At 41.2% G+C, this 23105-nt stretch overlaps 1 protein-coding gene across 2 annotated transcripts in view; it reads left to right on the forward strand.

Moving 5' to 3' along the window:
* The window catches only part of LOC144605411 (signal peptide, CUB and EGF-like domain-containing protein 3), a 252372-nt gene that overhangs the window by 36924 nt on the left and 192343 nt on the right, over positions 1-23105 (forward strand). For both annotated transcript variants that reach the window (XM_078420626.1, XM_078420627.1), the window contains exons 2-3: positions 14677-14799; positions 16589-16714. In XM_078420626.1, the coding sequence (XP_078276752.1) occupies positions 14677-14799; positions 16589-16714 (249 nt within the window). The remainder of the gene's footprint in view (positions 1-14676; positions 14800-16588; positions 16715-23105) is intronic.

Below are 23105 nucleotides of genomic sequence, written 5' to 3' on the forward strand. Positions count from 1 at the left end.
AGCAGGACCAGTTCATAGCAGCTATGGCCCTGGGGATGAAGCTGTTCCTTAGTCTGGAGGTGCGGACATAGAAGGTCTTGTATCGTCTGCCCGATGGTAGAAGTTCGAACAGACTGTTGCAGGGGTGTGAAGAGTCTTTGTGGATGCTGGTGGCTTTTCTGAGGCATCGTGTGTTGTAGCATATGAGAAAGTGTTGCTCAGATGCATTTCAAAACACTCTAAGTCACAAATTTCAGCACCCCCTTCCTCCTGCCTTCTTCAACTCATGCACCCTGTGTGCTGACAAGCTGATCAACAGGTTAAATGAATACAAACATTGAAAGTCGTGCATTAATAGTGCCCCAGCGCTGAGTATAATCAGGATGTACAGAGTTTGTACGTTTTCCCTGTGACCATGTGGATTTTCTCTGGGTGTTCCAGTTCCCACTCACATTCCAAAGACGTGCAGGTTTGTAAATCTGTAAATTGTCCCTAATGTGTAGAATAGAATAGTGTATGGGTGCTGGTCGGTGCGGACTCAGGGGGCCGATGGGCCTGTTTCCACACCGTGTCTTTAAACTAAAAGTACTAATTTTGACCTGGCCGCAGCTGATTTCAACACACCCACCATCATCAGCCTCCTCCCCGCCTCACCATCTTCATCCCAGCAGTGCACCTCCCCTCATTTCTCAGGAGAGGATTATTTATGGATTTAAATTGGGCCACTCTACTTGCATTAGCACAACAGGAAGAGCAAACCCTTGGGCAGACCCTATGTGTGAGCTTTGCCGTACATATCCAGAGCATTCAGGAGCAAAATCGGTCTGAGGAAAGGGACACACATAACAGAGGGAAATTGATTAGTTGTTTCTATCTTTTTGGGTTGATTTTTGTTTAACGTCATTACCAGACCCAAGCCAGTTCCTTCACCAACCCTCAGTAAGCCTTAGTCATTGCTAATGGCAATAGGGAATGCATAGCAATTCAATAGGGGGAACATAAAAAGGTTTAACCCCTCACTCGCGATGCAGTCTGCTTTATAATTTATGAATGGACCAGCAAATATATTTTTTAGATTTAGATTTAGAGATACAGCGCGGAAACAGGCCCTTCGGCCCACCGAGTCCGCGCCGCCCAGCGATCCCCGCACATTAACACTATCTTACACACACTAGGGACAATTTTTTAAAAACATTTTACCCAGTCAATTAACCTACATACCTGTACGTCTTTGGAGTGTGGGAGGAAACCGAAGATCTCGGAGAAAACCCACGCAGGTCACGGGGAGAACGTACAAACTCCGTACAGACGGCGCCCGTAGTCAGGATCGAACCTGAGTCTCAGGCGCTGCATTCGCTGTAAGGCAGCAACTCTATCGCTGCGCCACCATGCCGGTAATTTAATATGGGATTAAATCTACTCCCACTTCTTTTGTGGGTGGAATTGGATTGAGATTATCAGCAGTTCTGGCCTGCGTACTGTGTTACATGTATTTCTACGATACAGTGGTGGGGGGAATAATCTGCAGTGGTTTAATGTTACTGAGCTGACCGACTGTTTTGGGTTTGAATGGTTCTTTTTTAGATTCCTTTATAAACATTCATTTGGAATGCCTGCTCCCCATTTGATGGCTGGAGATATGGAAAGATCAATCACTGGTTTCAGGCTAACACTGGCAAGAGAATGTGGAAACTTAAAGTGAAAAATCTTTTTCAGGCATTTTTCAAACAACACATGAAGCATAAATTCAGGCCACACCATTAAGAGTTGATCTGATGAAAGAATGTTCCACACTAAGCAACATATCTGTCTAATTGTAACCCAACCAGGGCCTCAATTTTAAAAAAAGATGAAAGGTTCATTATTACTTAGCTGTCCACGTGGCAGCTGTAGCTATTACAGTTCTTCATAAATTAATGCAAATTGAATTTGTGCAGGGTTCCTGTTGCATTTAACTTTGACGTGAAGTGATGAAGTGTGTGCTTCTGTGTGCTGTGTTGTGTGTGCTTCTGTTTCTCATTGACAGCTATTGCTACTTAGTCCTGCACACAATCAATGGCAGCATATAAAGTGTCTAGCTGTCTCCAAGTATTGGAAATGTTTCTCACTGCTGCAGAGGAGAGCTTTGTCACTCTTGTATTTCATTTTGCCCCAAGGATAACATTTCAGTTCTGAGTTGTGCTGACCTGAGTTAAATTTTTGTTACTTGCTGTTAAGTTATTTTCTGTGTCTGCTCCTTTTATCGACCCTCTCTGTGTTGAATGCCATGTATCTGCTGTGTAGACTGATAATCGAGTGTTTCTGTAAGCTGTGACACTTCTAAGCTTGTTGGTATTGGAAGAAAACTGTAGCAGTGTTTGCATTGATTCTATTATGCATCAGACCTGAAGAAGTGTTCTGACCCGAAACATCAACTATTCCTTTTCTCACCCACTGAGCTGCTCCAGAATTATGTGTCTATCTTCGGTATAAACCAGCATCTGTAGTTCCTTCCTACACATAGTAGATTTATTTAGCCAGGTTTCACTGAAACTACCCTGATACTACATGTATCAGACCTGTTATACCTTTGATAGACCGAGGAATGGAGGGTACAATTAAAGATTCCATTGGACTTCCTTGTCTGACATGATTCTAAATGTTAGAACAGTGATTTAAAAGGAGATATTGAAATCTGGGAAATAACTCAAAAGCAGGACAGAATGATCCAGAATTTTTTGTGAATGTACTTAAGCTAAGTTATCTGACGCTGTGATTCAAAATCATTGGAGTTTTAGCACTGACCGCCAATAGGAGAAGCGTCGAACAGAGGACAAACTCACTGTAGCAAATGTGGAGAAACTGAATGAAAGTTTGCACAAAACTGTCCCCAGTAACTGGGTGCAGAGAAGCAATGATAAGCCTTTGGGAGCATATTCAGCTTGACCAGCCAGGGTGCAATGTGTAACATAGATAATAGACAATAGGTGCAGGAGTAGGCCATACGGCCCTTCGAGCCAACACCGCCATTCAATGTGATCATGGCTGATCATCCACAATCTGTACCCCATTCCGGCCCTCACCCCAGATAGATGATAATGCGTGGCTTGGAAACTCTAAAGAGGGAAATACACCACCATTATGTATTAAGAAAATAACTGCAGATGCTGGTAGAAATCGAAGGTATTTATTCACAACATGCTGGAATAACTCAGCAGGTCAGGCAGCATCTCAGGAGAGAAGGAATGGGTTCCTTATGTATTAAGTTGTTCACACAAAGTGCATTTCAATGAACACCCTAAAGTATCTGCCGTGTTACTTCCCCCTGGGAGAGGCTAGTGCAGTTTTAATGTTAAGCACATTAACAACAACTGATGTTTAATATCAATTGTACATCATCTTGAGATGACACATGACCCAGAAAGTGTTTGATGAAAAAAAACATTTTTTAGAAGTTATTTTCTCCAATTGAAAATTCTTAAATCCAAATTATGGATGTAAGCAGTCTGTTAAAAAAAATCAAATGTTTAAATGTATCCATTAAATCGTGATCTGTAATATCATCATTAGAATTTTTAGTTGAAGATATTTATTTCTCCCAAACATCTCCATTTTGAGAAATATAAAGCTGGCTCTTCATCGTTGCTGGGTCTAAATCCAGGTGTTCCCACTCCAGTTCAGTTTAGTTTATTGCCATGTGTACCGAGGTACAGTGAAAAGCTTTTGTTGCGTGCTGCCAGCCAACTGTACATTGAGAGTATCTTCAGCAGAGGGGCTGCAACCATTCTAGATGTGGCTTATCCTTACCTTCTTGAGGACAATGAAAGATGGGTAATAGCTGCTCGCCATTCCAGTGATGCTAAGATTCTGAAACAGATTAACAAATAAAAATATGTGGTCCTGCAAGAAAGGACGCAGTATGAAATCTGGTTCTGGGAATTGAAATGGGCCAAGTGGGCTACATGTCCAATGAATCAACACTTGGAAGTTACTGATGACATTTGGATTAATGACGCAGAGGACCAAGAAAGGACTAAACTTCGAGTTAAATTAACTTCAATGGAATTAAAAAACATGAAAAAAATTAACCAAATAATGGAAAACAGAACTATAATGGGACAATGGATGACCTTTAAAGTGCTAATGTTTCAGGTTATGTACATTCCACAAGGGGAAAGGAAGATGGCAGAGTTGTGATAGATGGTTGCTCTTCAGTTTGGAGGATAGTCAACAGTGGTGACAAATAGATTTTTGAAAATATATTTATTATTTTCACTTTGTTGCATTGTATGAATTTTCCAAATGTTCATATTAGAGGACTATTCTTTACTTTGATCTAACATTTGTTTTTGTGCAGCCTATTTCTCTGTTCCTATCAAGTTAAATACTCTATCAAAGCAAGCTGTTTGATTTACACATTTGATCGACACACTGACATTGCGCAGTACAACAAGGGGAGTGACCTCTTAGCTTTTAGCCCTGGAGCTTTCCATGAGGGCCCTTTGGCTGATTTTAATCATGATTTTTTAGATGAACTCTCATCCGAAGAACATTAGTCAAATGCATTGAATATCTGATTGAAATGATGTGACATTCACTGAGGTCATTTCCATCGATAAAACTTGGCAAGCATGGCACACGAATGGAAATACTCCATGGTTTCATTCGAATCTGTGGAATTCTCTGCCTCAGAAGGCAGTGGAGGCCAATTCTCTGAATGCATTCAAGATAGAGCTAGATAGAGCTCTTAAGGATAGCGGAGTCAGGGGGTGTGGGGAGAAGGCAGGAATGGGGTACTGATTGAGAATGATCAGCCATGATCACATTGAATGGCGGTGCTGGCTCAAAAGGGCCGAATGGCCTCCTCCTGCACCTATTGTCTATTGTCTATTGTTTTCTGCTATTTATTGTATTTCTTCACCTTTTTCTTTAATTTGGGCTGGTGGGCCAGTCACAACTACAACTGTTACTGTTTGCAGGCTTTTCTACTTGGAAGCTTGGACTCCCCCATCTTGGCCCAACCTCCAACATCCCTGCCAGTTTACTGCCATCTGCCAATCTCCTGGCTCATTCCGTGCTGCCTGCCTGGGATCTCCACACAGAGTTCTGAGGCCATCAATATCTCTCAGCCCTTGCATCGGCAGATAAGTCTGAAGAAGGACCCCAATCCGAAACATCACCCAATCCTTCTCTCCCGAAATGCTGCTTGTTCCGCTGAGTTACCCCAGCATTTTGTGTCTATCTTCCCAATCCGAAATGTTACCAGTCTGTAGTCCTCCATAGATTCTGCCTGGCCTGCTGGGTTCCTCCAGCCATTTGGTATGGTCTATTCATTGGTTTAGGGAAATGATAAATGAATTCTCTATCATCACTCTGGGTGATGCGTCCAATTTATTGCGTGTGGAGTGAAAGATAAAAAATGATGTTTCTGTTGGCTATAATTTATTTTTTCTATCCATCATGTGGCTCAGTCTATTGGGTTAAGCAAATGTTTTGATTATTTTCCACACCTCATTGAAAAGTGGGCATATCTTGGTTCCTGCCTGGAATGGTTGCCTGGTCCACCACAATAGGGCCATGATTAAGAAAATGACTGCATTTTCTATTTTCTGTTTTGCATTTGACCTTCCAGCAACATTCACCATTCGTTAATGGTAACAAATAATGGAAACTGCAATCGTCCCATTGAGGGAATCGTAATGTTCCCATCATCTGTCAGCTCATCTCAGTGTTCTATTCTTCACCAGTTACTCACGCCAGAAGCAGGCAAATCAACATTGCAAACTGCCAAACATTTTTATTTATCCATTGGCAATTATTCTGATACGATTTTTTACCAACAACTGTTGTGTGTTTTCTTCATGCCTGTCTTCTCTACACTTATATCTGCCCTGTTATCTTTATGTGGTGGGACTAGTGTAGATTAAACATGTGGGCAAGTTGGGTCGAAGGGCCTGTTTCACACTGTATGACTCTATACCATCATCTTAAACAATTTTTAATCAATCACTTGGTACTAACACTTTAGTGACCGAGCCAATGGTTGTCAGCATCGTCTCCTCCAAATGACTCGGACTGTAGACATGGTGGTGCCATGAGGCTACTGTGTCACCGTCTGTTAGAAAATAGAGCTTCTGACTGCATTGCAATATGATATACATATGGCTCTAAGTATATATAAAATATGAGGTGAGCGAGTAAGCATGAAATAGTAGTGGGAGTGTAAACGTAGCTGTGCAGATGGTATTAAATTGGATTTGTTGCAGATTATATTCAGAAGACATCTCAGGTCATTGAATCTTTTCCTGCACTGTGACTGGGCCCTATATTTACTGGCATTTGTCTTCCTGCCACCTTCTCCCATTGTCATTTTGTGTGTGTGTGTGCGTGTGTGTGTGTGTGCGTGCGCGTGTGTGTGTGTGTATGCGCGTGCACAAGTATGTATTCTAGCCCAGTGATTTTCATCCATTTTTGCCCAATAAATTATTCAAGTAAATGCCATCTGCCTACTGAATATAACACAATACATACTATAGCATAACATCTGTTTTGGTCTATTTTAGCACTAGACCAGTTCTTAGATTTTTTGTGCCCCTTTCCAGATTGTGGCTGTCATTTCATATACCATGTCTGGCAAAGCAGAATGTTATCTATATAAAAGATATCTGCATGTAAAATCAGAAAGGTATTGTTGCAATATTTCATCATAAATAAATCATCTTCCCCTAATTAATTGTCAACTTAAAATGAGACAGAGCCAGATTTGGACATAAGTATATATAAAGCCAGATTAAGGAGTATACATGTGGTTTTACAGAAGAAGCAATGAGCTATATGTATTAATTAGAATTGGACATTTTTCCATTTAACAACTGCTCAGGTTTAATGCAAGCACTGTGATGTGAAGAATCCAAAAATAATAGCATTTAGAAACACAAGACTCTGCAGATGCTGAAATCTAGAGCAAAAAAAACAAACTGCTGGAGGATCTGTGGGGAAAATCGGGCAGATGGCATGTTGGGTTGGGACCTTTGTTCAAGACTGGAATAGATGGGGGATAGTTGATGGAAAAGGGTGAGGGTAAAGGGTGGGGCAAAAGCTGCCAAGTGATAGGTGGATCTAGGTAAGAAGGGGTTGATTGACCAGTCAGTCAGGTGGGGGAAAGAAGGGGGAAGATAGTTACAAAGTCTGGAGGTGAAAAGTGGAGAAAACAACGGACTGGAGATGGTGGAAGATGATAATGCGAGGAGCGAAATGTAGAACCAGAGGGAGTGCTGGTGGGTGGCAGCAAAAGGGAAAGAAGGGAACGTAGGAGATCTATCAGGTGGAGGGGGTGGTGATGAGCAAAAGGAGGATGAGGTGGTGGGGGAAGTGAAAAGAAAAGTGTGCTTGAGAGAAACTGGGTGGATCAGAAGGAGAATTGGGGGGAGAGCTGGGGGGTGTACCTGTAATTGGAGAAATCAATGTTCCTGCCAATAGGTTTGTGGGTCATTTAAGTGAGGTGCTGTAAATAGTAGCATGGCATCGGTGGTGCATTGCATCAGTCTGCATCAAGATATCATTTACAGATATACAGTATTATTAGGGCAATTGGTATTTCTGTATTGTCACCCCTTGACTGTCCACTGTTCTCATGTATCAATTTCACGCCCATTCCTAATTGATCTCCTCTTCCCCTTTCGAGATTGGGAAATAATTGCAAGCGATGGAAAGGATTTGAGCCTTTGTTTAAACTATGTGCTTCTTTTCAAAACAAAAACCTTTCGTATTTCTTCTTACCGAAGGCCTCACTGGAATTTGGTTCTGACAGTCAGTAATAGCACGGTTGTGCAGCTAGCGAAGCTGCTGTCTCACACTTCCCATACCACGAGTTCCTGACCCACAGTGCTTCTCTGTATGGATTTGGCATCTTCTCCCTGTGTTCTCCTTGGGTGACACAGTAGCGCAGCGGTAGAGTTGCTGCCTTACGGCACCAGAGACCCGGGTTCGATCCTGAGCGTGGGCGCTGTCTGTACGGAGATTGTACATTCTTCCTGTGACCACGTGGGTTTTCTCTAGGTGCTCCAGTTTTCGTCCCCCACTCCAAAGATATACAGGTTTGTAGGTTAATTGGCTTGGGTTTGTATACTTTGTATGAGTGTAAATTGACCCTGGTGTGTGTAGGCTTTTGTTAATATGCGGGGATCACTGGTCGGTGTGGACTCGGTAGGCCGAAGGACCCGTGTCCGCGCTGTGTGTCTAAATTAAACTAAAGCTTCTGTAAAATTGTAAATTGTCCCCAAATGTGTAAGACAGTGCTAGTGCTTGTTGGTCGGGGGGGACTCAGTGGGCCGACAGGTCTGTTCCCTGCTGTATCTCTAAAGTCTGTAGTCTAAAGACAACATGGGTTTCCTCCGAACCTTCCTTCTGGTTTCTTCCCACATCCCAAAGACGTGTGGGTTGCATGATAATTGGCCACTGTACATTGCCCCTCGTCTGCAGGTGAGTTGTAGAATCCAGTGGGAGTTGATGGGAATGCGAGGACATTTAAAAAAAAAGTAGGATTAGTGTAAGTGGTTGCTTGATTGCCAATGTGTAATCAGTTAGCTGACAGAGTTGTTTCAGTGCTGTATGATTCAACGACTCTGGGTCAGGTCAAACTGGTACCTGGTTAATGTAGCTGTTATTCATTTATTTCACCAGTCAATTCATGTCGTCCTAAAGTCTGTTCACTCCGTTTCCAAGTGTGGGTCATCTGCAAGCCCAAGTTATTAATTTTTTCCAGAAAGGTTTTTTGGTTACCACGTCTAATTTTTCCAGTAAAAATGAACACTTTATTTTACATTTGATGAATTTTATGTCCAAACTGCATAATACTTCCAGTTTTGCAGACATCATCATTGTTTACTTTATCAAATTTTCCTTTAAAATCCATAAATTCCTTATTAGTCTCTCGAGCATCCACATTCACTCGTCAAAGAGCTCAAATAGGTCACCTAAACACAATTTGCCATTAACAAACCTATTAATTCTCATATTTATCCCCAGGTAAATTTGCATTGATCTAATATCTCTGATGGTCTCTGCAACTATGAAGTTGGGGTCAGCAGCTAGTAGTTTTAGTTTTTAGTTTAGTTTAGAGATACAGCACGGAAACAAGCCCTTCGGCCCACCGAGTCCGCACCGACTAGCGATCCCTGCACATTAACATTATCCTACACACACTAGGGACAATTTACATTTGTACCAACCAAATAAACCTACAAACCTGTCCATCTTTGGACTGTGGGAGGAAACCGAAGATCTCAGCGAAAACCCATGCGGTCACGAGGAGAACGTACAAACTCTGTACAGACAGCACCCGTAGTCAGGATCGAACCCAGGTCTCTGGTGCTGTAAGCTAGCAACTATACTGCTGTGCCACCGTGCCACTCTAGTAGTTGATAGCTAATGCAATGTTAGAGGTTCCAACATTAGGCAACATCAAATTGGGAATTAAACAAATATTTACTCTTTGAAACCCTGTGCCAGAAGTCCCATCTTGGAAAACATAAAGCGATCTTCTGCCATATTTGGCTTATGCAGATAGAGTCGAACATTCATAGAGTCATTCATAGCGTGGAAACAGGCCCTTTGGCCAAACTTGCCCACACCGACCAACATGTCCCATCTCCACTGGTCCCACCTGCCTGCATTTGGCACATATCCCTCTAAACCTGTCCTATCCATGTACCTGTCTAAATGTTTCTTAAATGTTGTGATCATACCTGCCTCAACTATCTTCCCCCAGCAGCTTGTTCCATACACCCACCACCCTTTGTGTGAAATAGTTACCCCTCAGGTTCCTATTAGATTTTTCCCCCCTCACCTTAAACCTATGTCGTTTGGTTCCATTTCCCCTACTCTGGACAAGAGATTGTTACATGTCAAACACATGTTTGTAATCCTTACTTCCATAGCAACTTTACAGTACCACAGCCTTTACCCCGGAGACTTGAGTTCAAGCAAACTTTAATTGAATGTGTGTCTAGGGGTGTACAGAGCTTGTAAGTTCTCTTTATACTTAATATAACAGACAATCATTTCTATAGCTTGGATTTGCCAAAATAGTTGCTGGAAAGTGATGAACACAATGAGTTCCAGGCAGAGACAGGGACGAGAACCCACTGTTTCCCAGCACAAGCATGTATCCTTCATATTTCTCCAGATACATTTTCTCTGGTTAAAAAAACCCAGCTGTTTAACGGGTCCTGCCCTCTGGATTGCAACCAGACATTTCACAATTGCAAGCTTGGAAACAATGGAGAAATGTGGGCAGTTTGAGATAGTTGTGCAATAGGTTATTGAAACAAACTTTGAAAAGTTTCTTTAGAAATGAACAACTGTACAATGAACTGAATATTTGAGCAGTAGTGGCTCAGGCATCCTGTGTGGGTTCATAACGTTGCAACTTTCCCACTCATAATGATATTACCATGTCAGTGTTACTGGGAATGTGGCCTCTGTTTAGTTACTTCAAGCAATATTGTTGTGAATTTTACTCTGCCCGTCATTCACCCTCCTTTCAACTCCCAAAAGAGACTTCTTGATTTGAAACTTCAAAATGATCTTGGGTAAGATAAAATGATCCAAATGTACAAGATCATAACTGCTCTGGAAAGGATAAACAAAGAGAGACCATCCTGCTTAGTGGTGGCTGAAAGACCAAGGAACACTCATTGAAAGTCATGGAGTAAAGGTACCTTGGGGATGTGAGGGAGGAATTATTTTAAGCAGAAGGTGATTAGGATCTGGAATCACTGCCTGTGAAAATGGTGGAAAAAGACAGTCAGGGCTTTCAAAAGGGAATTCGATAGGCCCTTAGTTCTAATGAAACGTGATGGAATTGAAATGTTGGACACAAACTCCTGGAGCAACTCAGTGCGTCAGGCAGCATCTCTGAAGAACATAGATAGATGACGTTTCATGTCGGGACTCTTCTTCAGACTTTGAAATATCACTCATCCAATGCTGCCTGACCCATTGCGTTATTCCAGTACTTTGTGTCTTTTTTTGTAGAACAGCATCTGCAGTTCCATGTTGCTATATTCATTGACTTGAACTCTGTTTTGTTTCTCTCTCCATACCTGTTGTGAATGCCCAGCACTTTATTTCCTGCATCTATAATTTTTTTAGTTGGAGATAAGAACCCATTGATGGGCTGAATGGTCTCTCCCACTGGCATTATCATTCAGTCCTGAGAGTGCTCATCAGTTAGCTGATCACACACGTTATGGGAGCTGAGTAACGCACCAAGTCTAGCTGTGTACATACTCACTGTTCATGGACCTACGTACAGGAGTTACTCAATAATGATCAAAGGAGGAAACCTGGATAATTTACCAGCCACAATCTAAGGACAGGAGTTTTAGATTTAGATTTAGAGATACAGCGCGGAAACAGGCCCTTCGGCCCACCGGGTCCGCGCTGCCCAGCGATCCCTACACACTAACATTATCCTACACCCTAGGGACAATTTTTACATTTGCACAGCCAATTAACCTACATACCTGTACATCTTTGGAGTGTGGGAGGAAACCGAAGATCTCGGAGAAAACCCACGCAGGTAGAACGTACAAACTCCGTACAGACAGCGCCCGTAGTCAGGATCGAACCTGAGTCTCCGGCGCTGCATTCGCTGTAAGGCAGCAACTCTACCGCTGCGCCACCGTGCTGCCCTTTTGTAATTCCCTCACCATTTTGCAGTTGAGTTCAGGACAAATGGAGCATTAAATTTCCCAAATTGTATACCTTGCTGACTTTTGCTGCAGCACGTTAGTTTTATTTGGATAATTTTGTATTGATTTTCATATTTTCAGGAAGCTCCTTAAATCAAGTTGGTAGATTTAGCTGCCAGCATAATTATTTTTTAATTGGAAAATCCAAAAATGAAAACCTAAGAAATATTTTTCAAAGGAACAAAAAAAAATAGGAGCAGGAGTAGGTGATCTATTCTTTCAAGCTGACTTTGCCATTTGCTGCTAATGTGGCTGATCCTCGTTCTCACTCCCATACACCCGTTCTTTTCATATCATATCATATCATATATATACAGCCGGAAACAGACCTTTTCGGCCCACCAAGTCTGTGCCGCCCCAGTGATCCCTGCACATTAACACTATCCTACACCCACTGTTTACAGCCAATTAACCTACATACATAGCCAATTTTCCCACATCCCTTTGTACGTAGGTCCATGAACTGTGAGTATGTACACAGCTAGACTTGGTGCGTTACTCAGCTCCCATAACGTATGTGATGCATTTATGACATTTTTGAAACAAAGAAAGTTAAAGTGCTGCTTTAATGTTCAGTTTGATGTGCTCTGATATGTTCCGTTACTAACTTTTGCACCTTCAATATTACTTCTGTTCAAATTGTTTATATCTATTTAATTTTCAAATTTTGACTGAGCAGGCTTCAACAGCGCATGGTTTGCCCCTGCTGCCGAAAACCCGTATTTATTTAGATATATGCTGCATCTTGCCCGATGCACCACTCCCACTCTACTTTTTAAGACGGGCATTCCTCTGGTCTCTTTGCTTAAATTTATTGTGTGCAAAGTGTTTAGAAAAGTCCCGACAATGATGTGAAGACCCAGTACAAATGCAATTTCTTCCTTCCAGCGGCATGTTCAAATTGTGAAATCAAACACATTGGCCTTAAATCTGACACAGGCTCGTGTTAGTTGAGAATAAGCAGAATTTTCCTTCTTTGTTTTGGGTGCGATCCAAATCTAGGTCCCAAAACTGCAAAGTATTTGTGCTCTTTGGATTTAGATCAAAATCATACTGAGGAGATAAATGGAGAGGGGGAGAGGAAGTCATTCAAGCCCAGCTGGCTGCCACAGAAATAGTAAGGTGTTTGGTACTCTAATATACTATACACCTCCTTGTTTAGTTTCTATTTTCTTGAATGGTTTGGTACTAATTTTAACTTGACAGTACTCAATAAGCAATATGTTTTGAAATGAAATAGTCTATTGTTGAATAGAAAAGACAGAAATTGACGTATGAAAACTATTATTACCTAGTTATAGAAATCTTGGGAATAGATTAGTGTTGAATGTCACTTGTGCCATTTGTGCAATGTAATCAATGTGTCCCAGAAAGATTTTGCCAAAGTTGATGTATCAGAGTACAGAATGTGTTGTGAGCATACTCAATAAATACCCATATCATGTAAATACAAAATACTTCACAGTGCAACATTATATTTGCAGCAATGTATTCCCTTCATTTTGGTTTTGAATTGATAATCAAATTGCCAACATAATTAAGTACAAGAATCTGAATTGCTTCCTATTTTCAGAAGCTCTGGATGAGGCAGGAGTACTGGACTTTTTGTTTTAACTTACAGGCTCTAAACAGTTTGTAATTGGAGGAGGAGGGCAGAGCAAGGTCCAGGATATTCAGCTGGGCCAACGAGGACATGTCAGTAATCTTTGCAGCTCACCTCTGAGCCTGCTACTGCCCCCTCTGACATTTCTCTGACAATCAATGATTTTTGTTTGTTACACTTTATGTTCAACGAAAGGATGTGGGCTTCTCAGGCTGAGCCAGTGTTTAATTGCTCCTCCCTAATCACCCTTGAGAAGGTGCTGGCTGTTAAGCTACCTTCTTGAATCCACTACCATTCTTGAGGTAATGTTGTTAGCCGTGAGGAAGGGGGAAGAACAATGAATGACCCAGCGTGGGGTGTACTTTGTAACTTTGTCAGCGTTGTTTGTATGGCAACTACTTGCATACCTTGGGTAAGCAAGCAAAGAATTTCACTGTGCCTTGTCACATGTGACAATAAAGTATTCTATTCCAAGATAGTTGTAGGATTTATTGCCAGCGATGGTGTAGGAATGTCTATATATTTCCAAGTCAGGTAGTGTGTGGATTAGAAGGCAACTTCCAGGTGGTCGTATTCCCAAGCTTTTACCCGCCTTGTCCTTCTAGCTGTTAGAGGTCATGGGTGTGGAAGGTACTGTCTCCGAAGAATTACAGATCTATTTCTAACACATGATTCCAACTGTGGCCATATTTATGAGCCCTGCAAGCTGATAGGTTGATAAATTAGGCCCATGACATGATTCTGAAGAGTAATGTAAAGTAAACTAAAATGAAGTACTTGAATTGCCAAGGTCTAGAAGACTATGACCCTAATGTGCCTAAATGGGCTTGGTGTAGATAGGTACCATGGACGGCATAGAAATGGTGGGCCAAAAGTACTGCTTCTGTGCTGTATTACTTGATCTAGAAAATAATTTGATTGTTCCGATTCGAATCTCTGTTGAGTTGCCAATGTGGAAAAAAAAAATCAGTTTTACCAAATTAATTTAACAAAGAAAATGAAGAAGCTATCTACTGCCTTATTTGGAAATATTGCAATTCAGGGCAAGTATTGTAAGTAGAAGGCGGATAGAAAAAGTGTTGAGATACAAGAGACTGAAGATGCTGGAATCTGCAGTGAAAAACAAGCTGCTGGAGGAACTCAGAATGATGCAGGGTCTCGAACAGAAATGTTAACTATCCCTTTGCCTCCATAGATGCTGAGTTCCTTCAACATATGTTTTTAGGGAAGTGTCTGTGTGTTGACAAAGCATACTATGTCCAAGATTAATAGATTTTTTACATACCTCAGTAAATTATTATGGTTAACATACTACAAAGTAATAATCCCTTCCTAACATCTCATTTTTTACTGTTTCAGATGTTGATGAATGTGTTGAAGGAACAGATAATTGTCATATTGATGCTATCTGTCAGAACACTCCCAAATCATACAAATGTATCTGCAAGTCTGGTTACACAGGAGATGGCAAACAGTGTGAAGGTAGTATAATCTTGAGCAATATTATGATATTCATTGTACTTACCATCTAATAAACATGTTCCGTGCTGGGTGAAGCCAGTAATGAAGATTGTGCAGAAAATGTTTCTCACCATAATGATTTATGAATTGGAAATAGTGAAACCAGGAGCTGCTGTTTGAATGACATGACCATTACATTGCCTGCTGAAACATAATGAACAATACTGTTATTTTCTAGACCTGTATCATTACACACAAAGGCTTTTTTAGTTATAATTGACATTAAAGCAAATTTCTATTCAGTGGCTTGTTGTTTTAAAATCGCAGCCTTTTAAATGCCTCCATATTATTAATTGAAATATATACTTTTCTGATTTGTATTTTCTCCAATAATAATATAAAGGATGCCAAGTATCTAAAACTTGGAAGGCTTATTATGATGCTATCATAGAAAAATTAATTGTCGATTTGGATTGTGCAAAAACAGTAAGAATCACTGTTCTTCAGAGAGAAGGCAGTGACATTACCCACTCATCATTTCCCTAATGTTGACACACTCTGAGTAAAACTCTATATTAATCTAAGTTTTGCAATAATTACAATTGAATATTTTCCTATTAACTGTTAACTGGCAATAATTCATTTTCAGGCATTTAACATTTATTTAGAACTGTACTTCAAGCCAAGTTTTAAAATGTTTTGTGATGAGATACAATTGGTGGTAAACTATAATTAGTGATTATTAATAGGAACCATTGTTGCACTGGTACTTCAGCAGAGAGGAGGGATCTCCAATAGGTGTTTTTGAACAAATCTCACAATGGGTCTCACGGATTATTACATCCTTCAAGAAACTTTTTAAAATGTGTTTTTTTAGAAACCTGTGAACCACTTTTAAACATGCTGTGCAAAGTTTTTGTATTTAAGATCCTAACTCAGCTATACTAAGTAAGCAAGCCATTATGAATACTGTTTATTCCCCATGACTATTTGTTATTTTTTGTCAAATTATATGTAATGTGCTTGCTGATTCTGGCATTTACAATCAGTGAATTTTCATTGGTTTGCAGAAAAACAATACAAACTGTTTCCTCTGTATGGAAATTCCATCAATTGCTATTCTCTTCAAATTTGGACTGTGTTTCATTTTCACAGAATTAGAGATTTCTTTGTATTTTACAAAGGGGAATGATCTGCATGCAGAGTTGCCGTATAGAATATTTCAGGCCTTTTGTATATTTTTAGCAATCACTAGGGACAGTCATTAGTTCCCTATATGACCATTGACATGCAACTCAGAATGGTGGACCAGGATTGATTGAACCTGATGTAATTGCAGTTGTTTTCAAACTGTTCATAAGATCGTTAGATCATAAGTGATAGGAGCAAAATTAGGCCATTCAGCCCATCAAGTCTACCCGCCATTCAATCATGGCTTATCTCCCTCCTAATCCCATTCTCCTGCCTTCTCCCCAATACCTCTGACACCCATACTAATCAAGAATCTATCTATCTCTGCCTTAAATATATCCACTGACTTTGCCTCCACAGCTTTCTGTGGCAAAGAATTCCACAGATTCACTACCCTGTCGTGAATATTAGTGAAGTTAAGAATACAACTCTTTCCATTGATGATGGTTATATAATGGTGAAAGGTTGCTGTTAGATAAATTTAACAGAGAAGCGGAAAGGTGAAGCAAGTCATGAACACTGTCCAGCATATACATTCGTCTTCCATTGTCCCGGCTTTAGTTAAGACGACTTGCTGTATTTGTTTATTTATCTTACCTTTTAATTAATTGTCTTCCAGATATTGATGAATGTGACAATGAGTACAGTGGAGGCTGTGTCCATGAATGCATCAATATCCCAGGAAATTACCGCTGTACATGTTACGATGGATTCAAGCTAGCGCATGATGGCCATAACTGCCTTGGTAAGCACCTTCAGAGAACTACTCCTCATTTCATGCATTCTTCACCAATTTCTGTGTTGGAACCAAACCACCAAATGTTTGCAGCCCAAAGGATTCATAAATGCTTTTTTTGAGGAATGCAATCACAGATAGATCAGTGTATTATTAGCTAAGAAATGTGACTATTATGAAGGCAAATCAAATGTCTGTGTCATGATTGTTAAAATATAGGCTTCTCATGAAGAAGCTATGTATAAAAATAAGTTAGAAATTCTGTTGGAAAGCCTTGTGCTGCAGGTGGAGTAAGTGTTTGCAAGCCTGGTGCTACTCCAATGGAATTGACTTCAATGCTGTGAAGACTCTCTCTCTCTGTATTTTCTTGCAATGCTCTGGTCAGCTGTTTTGTGTTTGGAATTTCAGGCTATCAGTGGAAGTCTCTCCTTCTGACGTTTAATTTTGTCACCAGAAAAGAGCAGACCCATGGGGTCTGGCTGCCATTGCATCTGTAGCAAGACATCGTGCAACTTGCACCCACATGAGGTGTATTTTTGTTTGAGAATTATGCTTTATCTGGTGGCTTCTGATGAATGAAATCCTGAGCATTCCTATCCAGGCTACAAATTTGCAAGGCATATCACATATGAGAGTCTGGTTGCATAATAATTTGGATTGAACCCATTCGCTATTTGTGCTACTCGGGAATCTATCTCTGCACAGTTTAAAAATTCACCAAAGTTACAATGTCTGATAAATTCTTAAATTGTGCCCTGATAAATTTGGATGCATCTTAAACACCAAGTGGGTTCTTGAGTAAATTCTTAATCCAAGAATCTAACAATGTATTCATTGACTGTTTCATCTGTTCTTTAATCCCTCACTTTCTATGTTCTGCTATCACAAATAGTTGTGGATTGAACTAATAACTGCCATGTTAGTTCAGTGAGTGAAACATCTCCGATCAGTAGTATGCAATGGGTCTTAGAGCCAATCCATGTAAATTGAATAGCTTTCTTGAGGACCACATAGTGGCACAGCTTATAGAGCCACTGCCTGACAGTCTAGGGAGTCAGGTTCAACCTGACCTGCAGTGCTCTGTGTGGAACTTGCATGTTCTACCTCTGATTGAGTAGGTTTTCTCCAGGTGTTCCAGTTTCCTCCCACATTCCCAAAGACAGTAGAGGTTAGTGAGTTAAATGACCACTCTAACTTTCCCTTGGTGGACAGTGACTGGTAGAATCTGGATGGAGTTGATGGGGAAAGTGGGAGGAAGAAAGTGGTTTTAAGACAGCATAGTGGCACAGATGGTAGAGCTGCTGCCTAACAGTGCTAGGTTTGATCCTGACTTGAGTGCTGTCTGTGTGGAGTTTGCACATTCTCCCTGTGACCGCACAAGTTTCCTCTGGGTGCTCTGGTTTCCTCCCACATCCTAAAGAGGTGCAGCTTTGTAGGATGTGTAGGAAGGAATCGCAGATGCTGGTTTATATCGAAGATAGACACAAATTATAAACTTACTGACTCCCACAACTATCTAGACTACACTTCTTCCAAACCTGCCTCCTGCAAAGACTATATCCCCAACTCCCAATTTCTCCGTCTATGCCACATCTGCACCCAAGATGAGGTGTTCCATACCAGGGCCTGTGAGATGTCTCATTCTTTAGGCAATAGGGGTTCCCCTCTTCTATCATCGATGAGGCCCTCACACATATCTCCTTGGTACCCTGCAGCTCCGCTCTTGCTCCCCCTCCCCCAGTCACAACGGGAACAGTGTCCCCCTAGTCCTCACCTTTCACCCCATCAGCCATCACATACAGCACATAATCCTCAGACAATTTCGTCACCTCCAACGGGATCCCGCTACTAGTCACATCTTCCTATCTCCGTTTTCCGCAGAGACCATTCCCTCTGCAACTCCCTGGTTAACTCATCCCTTCCCACCCAGACCACCCCCTCCCCAGGTACCTTCCCCTGCAGGAGATGCAACACCTGACCCTATATCTTCTCCCTCCACTCTGTCCAGGGACCCCGACAGAAGTGGGACAACAAAAATGGAACAACATAGAATTAGTGAGAATGCGTAATCAATGGATGGTGTGGATTCGGTGGGCTGAAGTTCAAGCTGTATCTTTCAATCAATCAATTCAAGCGGGGTTTAGTGTAAACTGGTCGGCATAAACAGTGGGTTGAAGGCCCTGTTTCTCTGCTGTGTCTCTCTATAATGCTATTATGGCAATATTTTGGCAGCCACACATTTCAATGTCATCTACTTACAAAATATTATTTGCACAAAAGAGCATTTCTATTATCGATGTGTATTTTGTGAGAGATTCAGATAATCAGCTGTACATTCCTGACACACTTTCAGCCAAGAAGCCTCAGTTTTCTCCATTTTCTGTGCAAAAACTCACACTGCTGCACTCAAGACCTCTTTGCTCAAAAGTCACTTTTCTGTCTGACAAGCATCGCTGACCACTGCTGCCTTTTTAATTGAGTTGCTATCTTCCATGAGTTTGGGGTTGCCTTCACAGTGCCTGACGTCACTGTGTGTTAAGAATCCTAAACGTTTCAACCTCTTAGCAGTTTCCCTTTTCAGCAACAGGCTTTTCATCTTCTGAGTTGAGTGCAGTCATTCACTGAATCTTAGCAGGCTCTGCAAAGAGCTTCTTCAAAGCACACCATTTATTTTTTTCTCTGGCCTCAATATATGTCAGATTTTATAGGCTTTCCTTATCGGCAGATGTATTGAATTGAGAGGTGACCTATGTTTAACTATTGTAAAACTGCATAAAATAAGCCCATGTTGACAGCAGAAGCTTCAGAACAGATGCTTACTTTTTATGTCGCATATAACAATTACATCATTATATCACATGCATCCGTAATGCATTTATATATTTGCATAAAGATGTATAACAATGAATTTCAGGAGAGAGATTCTGCTTGGGTGCCCACAGGGTTGAATACCAGGAATAGAGGATTTTACTGACCTCGCATATGTGTTAAAATCCAGTGAAGTTATGGCAAAGTCTTTCACACGGTACAGTTGACAATGATTAAACTAAAATCTTCTCTAGACCACAAGATGACACAGTGGGGCAGTGGTAGAGTTGCTGCCTTGCAGTGCCAGAGACCTAGGTCTGATCCTGACCACGGTTGTTGTCTGTATGGAGCTTATACGTTCTCCCTGTGACCGTGTGGGTTTTCTCCGGGTGCTCCATTTTCCTCCCACATTCCAAAGGCTTGCATGTTTGTAGGTTAATTGGTATCTGCAAAATTGTCCCATGGGTGTGAAATAGAACTAGTGTATGGGTGATGATTGATCGATGTGGACTCGGTGGGCTGAAGGGCCTGTTTCCACACTGTATCGTTAAACTAAACTAAAACAACCTGATTATTCCAAACATTAAGATCTCCATCTGGGGATGTTTTCACAGCGGTCACGGCAGCCATGTGCTAATGGCTGCATTTTCACTTCTCATCCCATCATGGAGCCTGCCCAGGGGAAAGGAGTCATGCATGAAGGATACCGTTCATGACCCCAAGAGAAACCTGTTGGTTAAGCTTGGTTGGCACATTATAGGAAGGGTTTGGTTGTGCTGGAGAGACCGCAGAAGAGATTCTCCATGATATTACATGGAGTGGATTACTTTAGTTACTTGGGAGAAATACTTAGGCTGGGCTTGTTTTCCCTGGAGGGAAGGAGGCTGTGAGTTTCTTATAAGTATTTAACCATATAAGAGTCATAGAAAGGGCAGCTAGGTAGAATCTATACCAGCATGGGTAGCAAAAACAATAAGGAATAGGTTTTAGGGAGGAGTTTTAAAAGGGTTTTGGGCAGACTGTTTTGGCTGGAAAGAAAAATTGATATCTGTAACTCGCTGTCAGAAGATGTGGTGGAATTTGATATGATCAATACAGACCGTAAAATAGGCAAGGCATAGAAGGATAAGGACATAATGCCATCAAATTCATTCATATGGACATGCAAGAAAGGTCGGTGGGCTGATGGGTCCATTTCTATGTGGTGTAACTCTATAATTCTTACATACAAACAGGATGATGCTTTTGTATTAGACCAAATTCATATCCTCAAAGGTATATAAAACATTCAGACGTGGCAATTGCCTCGTGGAATATTGGGCTCGGCTGTGTCCTAAGACTTCTCCGCAGGGATTTCAAATATGGCAGTGATCTTCACCATGTTGTGAAATAAACATCCATGTGAATTGCATTGGAATGGGTCAGGTTAGTAATGGCCACCCAGTCAGTATTCAGGTTTTATGTTGATTTTAAGAGGTTAAGTATTACACATACTATTGAATCTGAAGATTTCCCATTTATTTTCCTCTCACAGAACGGCTTTGTTGTGTTTCAATTGGAAGTCTAAGTCAGTGGAACTTTCTGAATACATTTGCTACCATGCCAGCCCAGGAATGAGTTGTTTGGTCAATGCATCACCTTGGAATTGTGGCTTCTTTGTGTGGTTTCACTGACCTTCATGGCCGGTGATGAGTGGACATGCACTAGACATAAGACTTGGTTTAATGTGACTCACTTGGAATTTGCCACAGCACATCTGATACAATCTACTGTCTGTTGGGGTCATGTTGCAATGTCTATAAGCATTGAGAAAGTTTCTGTTGATCCAGTCTGTTGATCATAGTAGACACTAGATGTTTCTTTGTCCTGTACCTCATAAAAAAAAAAATCTTGGCCACATAAGGAAAATTTCATATAATTAACATTTGTTGTGTCATGGTGATTTCTGGTAATATCACAGTTTATTTGCCCACGCAAAGAATAACGGTGAACTTTAGAATTACTCAGAGAACCATTGAATGAAACCATTGACAGGTAAGACACATTTGGTTTGTGTACATATCGTGAGTCTATTGCACTAGGAATTGTAAATGCTAGGATCAAATTAGTGTGCCCAAACTATGATGAAAAAGTGATGTGGGGAACTGATCTCATTGAAGCTTTCCTCAAATCATGCGAAGTTCACTGGGTTAAGGGTAACCAGGTGACTCAGAGCAGATAGAGAGCTTGGGCTTATATTCCTTGGAGTTCAGGAAAATGTCCGGTGATCTTATTAAAAAGAAATGCTCCTAAGAAGGTTTGACAAGGAAATGTTGAGATGTTTCGATTGGCGTGAGAAATACGGACAAGAGGACGGCTACAAAATAATGAACCGATCTTTTAAAAATGAGGTGTCCACAAATTTCATCCCGTAATTCTCTGCTCCTAAGGGCGGTAGAGATCGGATTATTTGACATATTTATTAGATATATTTAGGAATTATATTGAGGAAATTAAGGGTATGGGGAACTGTGCTTAGAAGAGAAGTTGAAGCCACCGAAGATCAGCCCTGATCATGTTGAATGGGAGGGTCAGCTCCAGAGGCCTGGTGGCCTACTCCTGCTCCAATTTTCTTGTGGTTCTTGGGCAGTTTCCCTGACTACTATTTCATATTAGCAGCGAGAATTCAAATGTCATCCTGGCTAAATATATGGCACCTGTGTTTTGTAACATTCCAATGTGAACAGAAATATAGGCACCCAGTGGGGTAGAGAATATTCATGGTACTTATGTCTGAAAATGGAGGTTGTAACGTTATGCCCTCTTGCACCATGCAGTTTAGTTTCAGTGAAAACTAAAACATAATGGAAAATCAGTCTTACTATCACTTATATGCGTTGTGATTTTCCTTTAGGCTTCCCTACGTGCCTGATGCAGTCACACAGTCACAGGAGCCCCGACATGTCCAACCACATCAGTAGTTTTTCTCCAAGCATGGGACCTGGAGATCACCCTTGCAGGCTTAACCGCACCTAGGATGCTTTCTTTGTCATTAGTTAGAGGGTATCTACCTGTCCAACATTGGGACCCTGCCTGATGTACATCCCTTTTGACTAATGTATTTAATCTGCTCTCCTGGCATCCAATACCATGCCCATACCGCTCACTTTCTCTCTGCCATGGCAACCCATACAACCATAGCAACTTCATGCCTTTTTCAGCCACCAGTCAATTTAACAACCTCCTGCATCTTCCCAATCTGCCAAATTTCACCACCACTTTATTTGATCAGCACATTCTTTAACCAGCAATTCCAATTTGTACTGCTGACCCCAACACCCCACTGCCCACACCACCATCTATCCCAGTGTAACTTCCTGTTACCCTAAGTCCCAGCTACCAATTCTAACCTCAACTAACCAGCACCTTGCAATCCCTGACACTCTGCCATCCACCACACTCCCCCTCCCCATCCATACCCCCATCCTCAACCTCATTCTCTCTTTGCCACAATCTGTCAGTCCTGGACTGGTTTTACCCAATATACTTTAAGGATTCGAAAGGACTCATGTGCAAGACCTGTTCAATTAGGCACAATCCTTGTGTGTTGTTA

This window comes from Rhinoraja longicauda, chromosome 24, assembly GCF_053455715.1.
Source record: "Rhinoraja longicauda isolate Sanriku21f chromosome 24, sRhiLon1.1, whole genome shotgun sequence".
Lineage (NCBI taxonomy): Eukaryota > Metazoa > Chordata > Chondrichthyes > Rajiformes > Arhynchobatidae > Rhinoraja > Rhinoraja longicauda.